This window comes from Nerophis ophidion, linkage group LG29 (genome assembly GCF_033978795.1).
Source record: "Nerophis ophidion isolate RoL-2023_Sa linkage group LG29, RoL_Noph_v1.0, whole genome shotgun sequence".
NCBI classification, from domain to species: Eukaryota; Metazoa; Chordata; class Actinopteri; order Syngnathiformes; family Syngnathidae; genus Nerophis; species Nerophis ophidion.
Window position 1 is genome coordinate 11,732,123 of NC_084639.1, and position 16,591 is coordinate 11,748,713.

A 16,591-nucleotide genomic window follows, 5' to 3' on the forward strand; every position below is an offset into this window, starting at 1 on the left:
TTCAACAAAAACTCTACAGAAAATCTAGATATAAACAGAAAAATACGTAGCTTGATGACCAGCACAGACCCCACTAGACAGATGACATCATTTGAATATAAAGTGGATGTAATATGTAAAGATATATTTGTTTTTGTGAAATGTTCCAAAATGTGATGTCATAATATTGAATACTCACTATTTAAATAAGAAGATGAAGCAGCTTTTCACTTTTTTCCCCCACTTACACCAAAATACTATTAAAACATGTTTTAAATGTTTTTACGTTGCATTTTAATGTGTGTCCAGAGATCTTTATTATGATTTGATATAGTGTGTCATCCATCCATTTTCTACTGCTTGTCCCCATCGAGGGTTGCTGTTAAATATTACTACATTATTATGATAAACTATTCGTTTTAATTTAGGGATTTTTGTAATATAATTTTTTCTATACACTATACCTAATATGATGTTTTGGTCAGCAAGTGTAGTCAAAAAGTGTATTAAAAATATACAGAAAATAACCAAAAACTAGGAAACTAGTTATTTGGTTAATGTTGTTTTAATTATAATAAATAACTCTACAGTGAAAGTGGATGCATGCTCCATTTATGATTGAAAATCAATTAGTGTGGATCATATTGGAATGAATACAAAACCATCCTGTCTAATAATCACATAGCTTCATAGACTTTATCATTATTTTATATTCCTAAATTCATGTTTAAAAGTCTGTTTTAAACGTCATGTATCTATTTAGATCGCCACACTTTCCACTTATTTGTCATTTATTTACCCAAGTTGTGTAACATTATCATTGTTAATTTGACGTGCGTGACAGATGTTATAACTGATATACTGTTAATATGTTTGATATCGATACTGTATGTTTTCTATGATACCATAAATGTTTTCTTTAACAATACTGTAAATATGTTTCATAATGATACTGTAAATGTATTATATAACAATAGTGTAATTGTATTTATGATACTGTAAATATACCTTATATTGATACTGTATTCTATAACGATACTGTATGTTTTCTATAATGATACTGTAAATGTTTTCTGTAACGACACTGAATGTATTTATAACATTACTGTAAATGTATTTTATAATGATACTGTGTTTTCTATAACAATACTGTAAATGTATTTTATAATGATACTGAATGTTTTTTATAATGATACTGTAAATGTTTCTGTAACACTGAGAATGTATCTTATAATGATACTGTGTTTTCTATAACAATTCTGTAATGTATTTTATAATGATTCTGAATGTTTTCTATAACTACACTGCAAATGTATTTGATAATGATACTGTATGTTTTCTATAACAATACTGTGAATGTATTTTATGATACTGAATGTTTTCTAGAATGATACTGTATGTTTTCTAGAATGATACTGTAAATGTTTTCTATAACGATACTGTAAATGTATTTTATAATGATACTGTATGTTTTCTATAACAATAGTGTAAATGTATTTTATAATGATACTGTATATTTTCTATAATGATACTGTAAACGTTTTCTATAACAACACTTTGTTTTCTATAATGATACTGTAAATTTATTTTATGATACTGTATGTTTTCTATAACGATACTGTAAATGTATTTCCAACAATACTGTCTGTTCTCTATAACGACACTGCAAATGTATTTGATAACGATACTGTGTGTTTTCTGTAACAATACTGTGAATGTATTTTAAAACGATATTGTAAATGTATTTATAATGATACTGTATGTTTTCTATAACGATACTGTAAATATATTTTATAATGATACTGCATGTTTTCTATAACGATACTGTAAGCATTCTATATCAATACTGTAAGTGTATTTTATAACAATACTGTAAATGTATTTTATAATGATACTGTATGTTTTCTATAGTGACACTGTAAATATATTTTATAACAATACTGTTAATGTATTCTATAATGATACTGTAGGTTTTCAATAACGATACTGTAAATGTATTTTATAATGATACTGCATGTTTTCTATAACGATACTGTAAGCATTCTATAACAATACTGTAAATGTATTTTATAATGATACAGTATGTTTTCTACAGTGACACTGTAAATATATTTTATAACAACACTGTTAATGTATTCTATAACAATACTGTAGGTTTTCAATAACGATAATGTAAATGTATTTTATAATGATATTGCATGCATTCCATAACAATACTGTAAATGTTTTTCTAACAATACTGTAAATGTATTTTATAACGATACTGTAAATGTTTTGTATAAAAATATGTATTTTATAACAATACTAATTGTACTTATAACGATAACGTAAATTTATTTTATAACAATACAGTAAACGTTTTCTATAACACTGCAAATGTATTCTAAAGCCATACTGTAAATGTATTCATAACGATACTGCAAATGTATTTTATAACGATATTGTAAATGTATTCTATAACAATAATGTGAATGAATGTATTTTATATCAATAATGTTAATGTATTTTATAACAAACCTTTAATTCAGTTACAAATACAATAATACAAAAATTGCTGAAATGGTGTCTCATATGTGTAAAGTTTTAGCTGATTGACAATGATATATTTATTTTACAAATGCATAATCCTCTTTGCCGTTATAGATTTTCGTTGAAAATGAAATAATCTTCTTAAATTATTATTTTTTTTAAAACATGGACTTCACAAAGAATTATTTCAGAATTTTTGTTTTATTATTTAAAAGTCAATTATAAATTTAAAACACTGCATTTTTTTTTAGATCATTTCTAAGGCATGCACAGAAAATCATCAGGAACTAAAATGTAAGTTTTGGTTATTGAGCACAGATATTTATTTTGTTTGTTAAAAGATTCTAAAACACAATTGTATTAAACAAATGTAATTTGTGTACTACATTTTCTACTTTGATGATAGAAATCATAGATATATATTTTAAACACTATCTTTAGCTATACCAAATTATATTTTGCACAGTAAGAAAAACACATTAGCTCGGTTGGTAGAGCGTGCGGGTTCCAGGTTCGATCCCAGCTTCTGCCTTCCAATAGTCACTGCCGTTGTGTCCTTGGGCAAGACACTTTACCCACCTTCTCCCAGTGCCACCTACACTGGTTTAAAAATGTAACTTAAATATTGGATTTCACTATGTAAAGCACTTTGAGTCACTACCTGCTGTGAACCTGTTTTTATATTTATTTATTTTTTATCGTGTTCTGTCTGAGTTGTGTTTGCTTGGTTCTCGTTTTTAACCGCCAATTGTACAGCACTTTGGCTACCCCTGTGGTAAATTTTAAATGTGCTGTATAAATAAAGTTGATTTGATTTGACTGGAGAAAAGCGCTATATAAATCTAATTCACTTCACCTGAAAAAGGCCGTTTGCAAAAATGCATGCAGATTTTCTTTGGAAAATGATGAAATTATTCTAAAAAATAAAAAAATAAAAAAGTTCCAAGCGGAACATATATATATATATATATATATATATATATATATATATATATATATATATATATATATATATATATATATATATATATATATATATATATATATATATATATATATATATATATATATATATGTATGTATGTATAAAGGAATAAGCGGTAGAAAATGGATGGATGGATGGATGGATGTATATAAGTATTTACATCAGTGGTTCTTAACCTGCGTCCAAACCTGACTAAATAACAAGTCCAATGTTTTATTATGATAATCAAATGACAGCAATGATTTCTAATATAAAGTGTTTTGGCACACACTTACAATGACAAAAAAACAAACATTGTTTTTCATGAGCTCTGTACAAGGTGGAGTTGGAAATAATTTGTACTCCTTTCAAATATCGCATTTAAGTCCCACTAAAACATTCACATGTTGCACAATGAGATGTAAACATGGGATTATGTGTATATTCCTGTAACTTTCTGTTTGTAAAATATGTCTTTATTAGTATTTCATTAATATAGTAACATCATTCAATTGAGAAAAAACATTTTATTTTTCACTAAAGAAGGGTTCGCTGAAAGAACAAATGAAACTGGCGGGGTTCGTTAACAACCACTGATTTAAATACTACATGTTTCGCTAAATATGTTGTTTTTTAAAATATGTTTTCTTTAAAATGTACATTTCAAACACTCAATATTTAAACTGATAAACCTAATGAAAATAAGCAAAAATGTTGTTAGCTTTTTGCATGCTTTTTCACTGAATTAAGAAAATAAAAGTCCAATAAAGTAACTTGCTAAAAAAAAAAAAAAGGCAATAAGATGCATGTAAATAAAAAAAATGGATATGTAAAAGTCTTTAAAAGTGTGGTTTTAATGGTTGTAAATGTCATTAAGATTGTATTCTCCTTCTCACCTGCAGCATTGCTGGCCTCGCAGTCGCTCTTCGTGAGCTCCACTGCCGCGGACTCCTGCTCGGTCTCCGCGGCCCCGGCGTCCTTCTCCGGGCGGGCTTTGGCGTCGTTGTCCTCGCTCAGGCCGGAGTCCGAGTCGTAGCTCTTCCCGGGCGGAGAGTCCGCGTCCAGGCCGCCCGCTCTCCGGGAGTCGGCGCCGAATATGCTCCAGCACGTCGTCTTGGAGAAGCAGACGTCCAGGTCGCGCAGAGGCGGTCTAGCGCGGTCCTTCTTGTCCAGGATGGCCTGGATGGAGAACGGCGACGCCATTTTCGCCGTTTTTAATTTTTTTTATTAACGTTAATCTTGATTAAAAAAAAAAAGTTGTCTTGGAGCTGCGGAGTGCCGCCTCCCCGCGGGAAAGACGCCGTGCGAAGTCGCTCTCACGTCCGCATGAGCGTGGCTGGTCCTCCGCATAGTTGTGCCATCGACTCCCGGCTGCGCTGCTTCCCGCCCGACGTCTTCCCGCTTTTCTGTCCTCCATCAGTCCTGCCTCACCTGTGATTGACAGCCTCCCCCCCCCACGCCGCCTCCTATTGGTCGAGAGCAGAGTGGGGCGAGACACTTCTCGGTTGGAGAAGGCTTTCAAGGGAAAGGGACAAAACGCCACACCGAAGCGATGTTGACTTTTGTCGCGCTTGTTTTCCTTTCACATCAGACACTCACGATTACTTCGCTTTTAATTCGATTCACCAGCGTAACAAACACGTGAAAGGAGCTTTTTAACTATTTTAAACGGACTAGACCGTCGTAAAAGTAATTCTCTCCCATTTTTAGTTCGGGTGCTTGAACGCGGCATGTAACTCCAGTTTCTAAATTGTGTCTTTTAGGATGAATTTGTTGCGGAATATAACATTTTTATGTCCTCATTTGTTTTATTTGAAATTCTGAAATATTTTCAATGTATTTACCAGCATGATTAACACGTGAAATGAGTTTTTAAAAACTCTTTTATACGGACTCGACCTTCGTAAAAAGATAAACTCCCATTTTCAATCCGGTGCTTGAACGCGGCATGTAACTCCAGTTTCTAAATTGTGTCTTTTAGGAGGAATTTGGTGCGGAAAATAACATTTTTATGTCCTCGTTTGTTTTATTTCAAATTCTGAAATATTTTCAATGTATTCACCAGCATGACTAACACGTGAAAGGAGTTTTTTTAAACTCTTTTATACGGACTCGACCGTCGTAAAATTATAATCTCCCATTTTCAATCCGGTGCTTGAACGCGGCATGTAACTCCAGTTTCTAAATTGTGTCTTTTAGGAGGAATTTGGTGCGGAAAATAAAATTTGTATGACCTCATTTGTTTTATTTGAAATTCTGAAATATTTTCAATGTATTTACCAGCATGATTAACGCGTGAAATTAGTTTTTTTAAACTCTTTTATACGGACTCGACCTTCGTAAAATGATAATCTCCCATTTTCAATCCGGTGCTTGAACGCGGCATGTAACTCCAGTTTCTAAATTGTGTCTTTTAGGAGGAATTTAGTGCGGAAAATAACATTTTAATGTACTCATTTGTTTTATTTGAAATTCTGAAATATTTTCAATGTATTTACCAGCATGACTAACACGTGAAAGGAGTTTTTTTTTACTCTTTTATTCGGACTCGACCTTCGTAAAAATATCATCTCACATTTTCAATCTGGTGCTTGAACGCAGCATGTAATTCCAGTTTCTAAATAGTATATATTAGGAGGAATTTGGTGCGGAAAATAACATTGTTCTGTCCTCATTTGTTCTATTTTAAATTTGGAAAGAATTCAATTCTATTCAGCAGCATTAAATCAGTTTTTAACTCTTAAACGGGCTCGACCGTCGTAAAAATGATCCTCTCCCATTTTCAGTCCTGTGCTTGAACGCGGCATGTAACTCCAGTTTCTAAATATTGTCTTTTAGGAGGGATTTGGTGCAGAAAATAACATTGTTCTGTCCTCATTTGTTCTATTTTGAATTTGGAAATAATTCAATTCTGTTCAGCAGCATGAATAACACGTGAAAGGAGTTTTTAACTCTTTTGAACGGACTCGACCGTCGTAAAAATTATCCTCTCCCATTTTCAATCTGGTGCTTGAACGCGGCATGTAACTCCAGTTTCTAAATAGTGTCTTTTAGGAGGAATTTGGTGCGGAAAATAAAATGTTTCTGTCCTCATTTGTTCTATTTTAAATTTGGAAATATTTCAATTCGATTCATCAGCATGATTAGCATGTCAAAGGAGATATTTTAAACTCTTTTAAACGGACTCGACCGTCGTAAAAGTTATCCTCTCCCATTTTCAGTCCGGTGCTTGAACGCGGCATGTAATTCCAGTTTTTAAATTGTGTCTTTTAAGAGGAATCTGGTGCGGAAAATAACATTTTCATGTCCTCACCTCTTTTATTTGAAATATTTCAATTGTATTCACCAGCATGACTAACACGTGAAATTAGTTTGTTTTTAACTCTTTTAAACGGACTTGACAAGTGTAAAAATAACGCTCTCTTATTTTCAGTCCGGTGCTTGAACGCAGCATGTGACTCCAGTTTTTAAGTTGTTAATTTTGTTATGTTTTTTTTATTTATTATGCGCATAAAATATTTATTTTCTGTCTTCACCTGTTTTATTTGAAATTTGTAAATATTTAAATTTGATTCACCAGCATGACGAGCACGTGAAAGGAGCTTGTAAACTCTTTTAAAGGGACTCGACCGGCATAAAAAATATCTCCCATTTTCAGTCCGGTGCTTGAACGCAGCATGTGACTCCAGTTTTTAGTGTTAATTTGGTGCATAAAATAAAAAATAAAAATTTCCATCCATCCATTTTCTACCGCTTATAATACTTTGGACATATTTGATCCTACTATTGAGGGACAGATTTGAATATTGTATTAATATTGCACATGTGAGGCATAATAAAAAAAGCAACAACAACCTGAAAACATAAAAAGGAGAATATATTTAAATTCGGTTTTTAAAAGTTTAATATTAATAATTTCTCATCATAAATCTGATAGGTTAATGTAGTCATGTATTTGATTTTATTGTTGTAATCTTTTTTCGTTTAATATCACACGTCCAAGTGAATGATTGTTCAAAACAAAACAAAACATTAATTAAAAAATATAAATCATAAGGAGTCATTTTAACCACCTGCGGACGAAATGTTTTCTTTAAACGTCGTTATTTAATAGACCGATATTCCATCCATTCATTTTCTACCGCTTGTCCCTTTCGGGGTTGCCACGCGCTAATTGCCGTAAATAAAAAATGATGATGTAACGATGAAAAATGATAATAATAATATAAGTAATTTCGTTTTTGGAAAGAGGATAAAAAATGAAAAACATGATTTCAATCATGTTACGGTATTATTATTATTATTATTTAGCCCACACAATTACAATAAATATTGTTTATCTAAAAAAACAACAACTTATAAATGAATATATAGAAGTGAAAAAAATGCTATTTTGAAAAAATAAATAAAATAAAACGTCAGTATGTATACAATTAAACACATATTTTGCCTATTCATTTAATTGAATTTCGATGCAATTTACCATTTAAATTCAAATTAAAAAAGCAAAAACTCAAAAAGACGTATCTTGCATTTTATTTTGGTAATTTATCCAACGATAATATTATTTGCGAAACATGCACTTTTATTTGAAGGTGAATTTATTAGAAGTGCATGCACAGATGATGTGGGAGGAACATAAAAGTAAATATGTATTAATCAAATCCCATTAAATGATACGATTCAAATAAAAATAAAAAAAACGCTTTAATAATTCAGACCTCTGTTTACTTTCTGAGGCTGAATGATCTCCTCCTGGGTGCAATCATGTCACCTTGGGGATGAAAAGTCTGCAAAAAAAAAAAAGAAAATACAAATCTGAAAGAGAGAGAGAGAGAGAGAGAGAGGGGGGGGGAGAGAGAGAGAGACGAGAGAGAGAGAGAGAGAGAGAGAGAGAGAGAGAGAGAGAGAGAGAGAGAGAGAGAGAGAGAGAGAAGAAAAAAGGAGTCTGGATAGTTTCACGACTTGTTTTATTACACTTATTTTTGTCTGCAAAAGTAAATAAATACGCAGCGGAATGGCATCATGTCAATGTGTGTCCGTTGTTATAAAGTGATGACAGCAACTATCACAAATACATACAATTTACATTTTTTTTCTTCATTTGAATAAACCCTAGAAGCTTTGAAGAATAAAGAATATTTGCTGCATTTCACACGTGCTCCTTTAAATACAGCAAAGTTAACATTTAGCCCTTTCGTATTTTTGAAAATAACGTAATTGTTAAAAAAAAAAAAGTTTAATATTAATTATATGCAGTTTAATCATTCCAGTTGGCTAGAATTTTCAAACCTTTTCTTACAAGCTAAATGATAATAATTCAACTACATTATAATTAATTTAGTTTCTTTAAAAATATATATTTTTATCACCTCACACTGCATTATAAACAATATCTGTTTACATTTACATTATATTTATATTAACACAGATTATTTTAAATGCAACAACTTTATCAAGTCATTCCAGATTAGTTTTTGGTTTAAAAAATAACGACTTTTCTACTGTTGTGGTCAACACATAAAAATATTTAAAATGTGTCTTTTTAAACGAAATAAAATAATTGTATTATTTTTAAATGCAAGAACTTTATGACGTAATTCTAGATTATTTTTTCATTACAAAATAATGATGTGATCACCACATAAAAATATATAGAGTGTGTCTTTTTTTAAAATGAATAATTTGCTTTTGTTATTTTAAAGGCAACAACTTCATGACATAATTCTAGATTATTTTTTGATTACAAAATAACATAAAAATATATAAAATGTGTCTTTTTATACTAAAATTAAATTTTTATTATTTTAAATGCAACAACTTAATGACGTCATTCAAGTTTAGTTTTTGATTACAAAATAATGATGTGGTCACCACATAAAAATATCTAAAATGTGTTTTTTTAAACCAAAAAATTGTATTTATTATTTCAAATGCAACAACTTCATGACGTCATTGCAGATTAAATTTTGATTACAAAATAACGATGTGGTCACCACATAAAAAAAATGTATAAAATGTGTCTTTTTTTTAAACGAAACAAATATTTGTAATATTTTAAATGCAAAAACTCCATGAAGTCAATCTCGATTAGTTTTTGGTTACAAAATAATGATGTGGTCACAACATAAAAATATATAAAATGTGTCTTTTTAAACGAAAAATGTATATTTATTATTTTAAATGCAACAACTTCATGACGTCATTAAAGATTATTTTTTGATTACAAAATAATGTGGTCACCACATAAAAATATATAAAATGTGTCTTTTTATACTAAAATGTTATTTTTATTATTTTAAATGCAACAACTTAATGACGTCATTCTAGATTAGTTTTTGATTACAAAATAATAATGTGGTCACCACATAAAAATACACAAAATGTGTCTTTTTAAACGAAAAATATGTATTTATTATTTCAAATGCAACAACTTCACGAAGTCATTCTGGATTAGTTTTTGATCAAAAAAAATATGATGTAGTCACCACATAAAAATATACAAAATGTGTCTTTTTAAACGGGAAAAAAAAAAGGTTTTGTGCAACTTTTTTCAAGCACATATTACTATTATGTTGACTAGAAATGTTCCCAACTCTAAAATGTTCCTGTTTTAAAATATGACGTCATTATAATTATACAATTTTGGGATGATTGACACCTAATTATGGCCCGTATAGTTTGGGATTAAGGTGAGGCGCAATATTCCTGCAAAGGGCTCCCTCTGCTGGTGAAAAATAAAAACAACTTCAGAAGGGGGGGGGGGGAGAGAGAGAGAGAGAGAAAAAAAAAATAAGTCCAGGAAAGATGATCCGTTTGCACTTCGTGGCTCTGCCGGGAAACACTTCTTATGCGCTGCACTGACATGATGCCTTAATATCCCATAATAATCATAATAATAACAGGCAGCCATACAGTAAGGAAATCAACGTTAAAAGGCGCCTGCAGCTTTATCTTGCAACTTTGGTGTTTTTACAAAGAATATGTGCTGATGCAGCGGTAGCCATGGTAACCGCACCCCCCATCTTTGAGGAGAATTGCTGCCAAATTGTGTTCAGATGGACGCTGCCAACACTCATCTACAGTAAATGATAAATGCCCCCCCGACCCCCGACTTGGGCGACAAAGTCAATCACGCTCAAAGTTGGGAAAGAGAAGCAACCTTTGAAGTCTTCTAGGAAGACTTAGTTGGAAGCCTTGAAAACATGATTATCATAATACAACTCATATATATATATATATATATAGAACTCATATACAGAACTAATATACATAACTATTCATATACACAACTCATATTTGTAACTAATTTACATAACTCATTATACATAACAAATATTTGTGTGTGATTAATATACATAACTACTTATATACATAACTAATAAACGTAACTAATATATATAACTAAATATACATAAATATTTGTGTGTGAATAATATACATAACCCATATACATAAATAATTATACATAAAAAATATTTGTGACTGACTAATATACATAACTATTTATATACATAATATAAATAAATAATTATACATAAGAAATATTTGTGTCCGACTAATATACATAACTACTTAGACGTAACTAATATAAGTAACTAATATACATAACTAATTATTGACATAACTCATATACTTAACTAATATGCATAACTAATTACGCATAACAAATATTGTTGTCTAACTTATATACATAACTACATATATACATAATACATATGTAACTAATTATACGTAACTAATGTATATAATTAGTTATTCATAAACTGTGTTTGAATAATATACATAATTACTTACATACATTAATATACACAACTCATAGATGTAACTAATTGTACATAACAAATATTTGTGTCTGACTAATATACATAATTATATACATAATTAATATACATAAGAAATATTTGTGTCTGACTAATATACATAACTACTTAGACATAACTAATATAAGTGACTAATATACATTACTACTTATATACATAACTAATATACATAACTAATTATACATATCAACTATTTGTGTCTAATATACATAACTACTTATATACAAAACTAATAAACATAACTCATAAACGTAATTAATATACATTACAAACATTTTTGTTTAATATACATAACTACCTATACACATAACTCGTATATAACTAATTATAAATAACAAATATTTGTGTCTGACTAATATACATAATTACTTATATACATACCTAGTATACATAGCTACTGATATACATAACTAATATACATAAGAAATATTTTTCTGACTAATATACATAACTACTTAGACATAACTAATATAAGTGACTAATATACATTACTACTTATATACATAACTAATATACATAACTAATTATACATAACAACTATTTGTGTCTAATATACATAACTACTTATATACAAAACCAATAAACATAATTCATATGTAACTAATCATACAAAACAAATATTTGTGTCTGACTAATATACATAATTACTTATATGCATAACTAGTATACATAACTACTTATTTACATAACTAATTATACATAACAAATATTTGTGTCTGACTAATATACATAATTACTTATATACATATTTAGTATACATAACTCATATACATAACTACTTATATACATAAATAATTATACATAACAAATATTTGTGTCCGACTAATATACATAACTACTTAGACATAACTAATATAAGTGACTAATATACATAACTAATTATTTACATAACTAATATAAGTGACTAATATACATAACTAATTATTTACATAACCCATATACTTAACTAATATGCATAACCAATTACGCATAACAAATATTGCTGTCTATCTTATATACATAACTAATATACATAATTCATACGTAACTAATTATACGTAACTAATGTATATAATTAGTTATTCATAAAATATGTGTGTTTGAATAATATACATAATTACTTACATACATAACTAATATACACAACTCATATATGCAACTAATTGTACATAACAAATATTTGTGTCTGACTAATATACATAATTATATACATAACTAATATACATAAGAAATATTTGTGTCTGACTAATATACATAACTACTTAGACATAATTAATATAAGTGACTAATATACATGACTACTTATATACATAACTAATATACATAACTAATTATACATAACAAATATTTGTGTCTAATATACATAACTACTTATATACAAAACTAATAAACATAACTCATATACGTAATTAATATAAATTACAAACATTTTTGTTTGATATACATAACTACTTATACACATAACTCGTATATAACTAATCATAAATAACAAATATTTGTGTCCGACTAATATACATAATTACTTATATACATACCTAGTATACATAGCTACTGATATACATAACTAATATACATAAGAAATATTTTTCTGACTAATATACATAATTATATACATAACTAATATACATAAGAAATATTTGTGTCTGACTAATATACATAACTACTTAGACATAATTAATATAAGTGACTAATATACATGACTACTTATATACATAACTAATATACATAACTAATTATACATAACAAATATTTGTGTCTAATATACATAACTACTTATATACAAAACTAATAAACATAACTCATATACGTAATTAATATAAATTACAAACATTTTTGTTTGATATACATAACTACTTATACACATAACTCGTATATAACTAATCATAAATAACAAATATTTGTGTCCGACTAATATACATAATTACTTATACACATACCTAGTATACATAGCTACTGATATACATAACTAATATACATAAGAAATATTTTTCTGACTAATATACATAACTACTTAGACATAACTAATATAAGTAACTACTTATATACATAACTCATATACGTAACTAATATACATAAATAATTATACACAACAAATATTTGTGTATGGCTAATATACATAACTACTTATATACAAAACTAATAAACATAATTCATATGTAACTAATTATACAAAACAAATATTTGTGTCTGACTAATATACATAATTACTTATATGCATAACTAGTATACATAACTACTTATTTACATAACTAATTATACATAACAAATATTTGTGTCTGACTAATATACTTAGACATAACTAATATAAGTGACTAATATACATAACTAATTATTGACATAACCCATATACTTAACTAATATGCATAACTAATTACGCATAACAAATATTGCTCTCTATCTTATATACATAACTAATATACATAATTCATACGTAACTAATTATACGTAACTAATGTATATAATTAGTTATTCATAAAATGTGTGTTTGAATAATATACATAATTACTTACATACATAACTAATATACACAACTCATATATGCAACTAATTGTACATAACAAATATTTGTGTCTGACTAATATACATAATTATATACATAACTAATATACATAAGAAATATTTGTGTCTGACTAATATACATAACTACTTAGACATAATTAATATAAGTGACTAATATACATGACTACTTATATACATAACTAATATACATAACTAATTATACATAACAAATATTTGTGTCTAATATACATAACTACTTATATACAAAACTAATAAACATAACTCATATACGTAATTAATATAAATTACAAACATTTTTGTTTAATATACATAACTACTTATATACATAACTAATATACATAACTCGTATATAACTAATTATAAATAACAAATATTTGTGTCTGACTAATATACATAATTACTTATATATATAACTAGTATACATAGCTACTGATATACATAACTAATATACATAAGAAATATTTTTCTGACTAATATACATAATTACTTAGACATAACTAATATAAGTAACTACTTATATACATAACTCATATACGTAACTAATATACATAAATAATTATACACTACAAATATTTGTGTCTGACTAATATACAAAACTACTTATAAACAAAACTAATAAACATAATTCACATGTAACTAATTATACAAAACAAATATTTGTGTCTGACTAATATACATAATTACTTATATACATAACTAGTATACATAACTACTTATATACATAAACAATTATACATAACAAATATTTGTGTCTGACTAATATACATAATTACTTATATACATATTTAGTATACATAACTCATATACATAACTACTTATATACATAAATAATTATACATAACAAATATTTGTGTCTGACTAATATACATAACTACTTAGACATAACTAATATAAGTGACTAATATACATAACTAATTATTTACATAACTAATATAAGTGACTAATATACATAACTACTTAGACATAACTAATATAAGTGACTAATATACATAAATACTTATGTACATAATATACATAACTCATATACGTGACTAATATACATAACTATCCATCCATCCATTTTATACCGCTTATTCCCTTTGGGGTCGCGGGGGGCGCTAGTGCCTATCTCTCCGCTACAATCGGGCGGAAGGCGGAGTACACCCTGGACAAGTCGCCACCTCATCGCAGGGCCAACACAGATAGACAGACAACATTCACTAATTATACATAAGCATTTATGTCTGACTATTATACATAACTTCTTATATACAAAACTAATATACATTAGAAATCTTTTTTAGTATACATAACAACTTATATACATAACTCACATGTAACTAATTATACATAACAAATAATCTTTTGACTAATATACATAATTACTTATATACATAATTAATATACATAACTACTTATTTACATAACTAATTATACATAATATTTGTGTCCGACTAATATACATAACTACTTAGACATAACTAATATACGTGACTAATACACATAACTACTTTTATACATAATATACGTAACTAATATACATAACTACCTATATACATAATAACCATAACTCATAAAAGTGAATAATATACATAACTAATTATACATAACAAATATACATAACTACTTAGAGACATAACTAATTTAAGTGACTAATATGCATAAGATATATACGTGTCAAACATACATGACTAATATACACAACTAGTATACAGAACTAATATACATTACTAATATGACACTAATATACACAACTCGCATATAAAACTAATATAAACAACTGGTGTAACTAACTAATGTATGTGACTAATTTACACAACTAGTATACATAACTAATACATGTGACTAATATACACAACTAATATATGTGACTGGTATACAAAATATACACAAATAGTATAAATAACATATACATTAATTAACATTACTAAAATGTGACTAATTTACACAACTAGTATACATAACTAATACATGTGACTAATATACACAACTAATATATGTGACTGGTATACAAAATATACACAAATAGTATACATAACATATACATTAATTAACATTACTAAAATGTGACAAATTTAAATAAGTAATACACTTAACTTACACATGTGACTAATATCCATCCATCCATTTTCTACCGCTTGTCCTAACGAATATATTAATATAATATGTACTTACCTTTTATAAATTCTTGCATCCAGCACACCTTACAACAGTGGTAATAAAAGATGGAACCTATGCTTAAAAGAGAAACTGTTAATTATATATCACCCAGACCTGTCATCTCTCAAAAAGCTCAGCGAAATCCTATCAGCATGCCGTCACAGACGGAAACACCTCCTAGGTAACACATGAGCCAATCACCACACCCTACGCCTGCCTGTACCCACCCACTCTGTGCCCTATATAAACCATTGTATGTGAATGCTTCCATTAAAATCTCCTGACGATTGAGGGAACCCCTCATGAAACAGTTCTGTAGAGATGAAGTAGTCTTGTGATTTTTCCCACACATACACACACACAACTAGTATGGATAACATATACGTAACTAATATACATGACTGTGTCATGTACTTACCTTTTATAAATTATTGCATCCAGCACCCCTTACAACGGTGGTAATAAAAGATGGAACCTATGCTTAAAAGAAAAACTGTTAATTATATATCACCCAGACCTGTCATCTCTCAAAAAGCTCAGCGAAATCCTATCAGCACGCCGTCACAGACGGAAACACCTGCTAGGTAACACATGAGCCAATCACCACACCCTACGCCTGCTTGTACCCACCCACTCTGTGCCCTATATAAACCATTGT

The 16,591-nt window shown here is 28.4% G+C and overlaps 1 protein-coding gene across 1 annotated transcript in view; it reads right to left on the minus strand.

Annotated features, from left to right (window-relative positions):
• Positions 1 to 4,925, minus strand: part of nkx3-2 (NK3 homeobox 2) — a 12,305-nt gene extending 7,380 nt beyond the window's left edge. Inside the window, exon 1 of the mRNA XM_061891592.1 lies at positions 4,369 to 4,925. Within this exon, the coding sequence (XP_061747576.1) occupies positions 4,369 to 4,675 (307 nt within the window). The 5' untranslated portion in view covers positions 4,676 to 4,925. The remainder of the gene's footprint in view (positions 1 to 4,368) is intronic.
• Between the last annotated feature and the right edge of the window lie 11,666 nt (positions 4,926 to 16,591).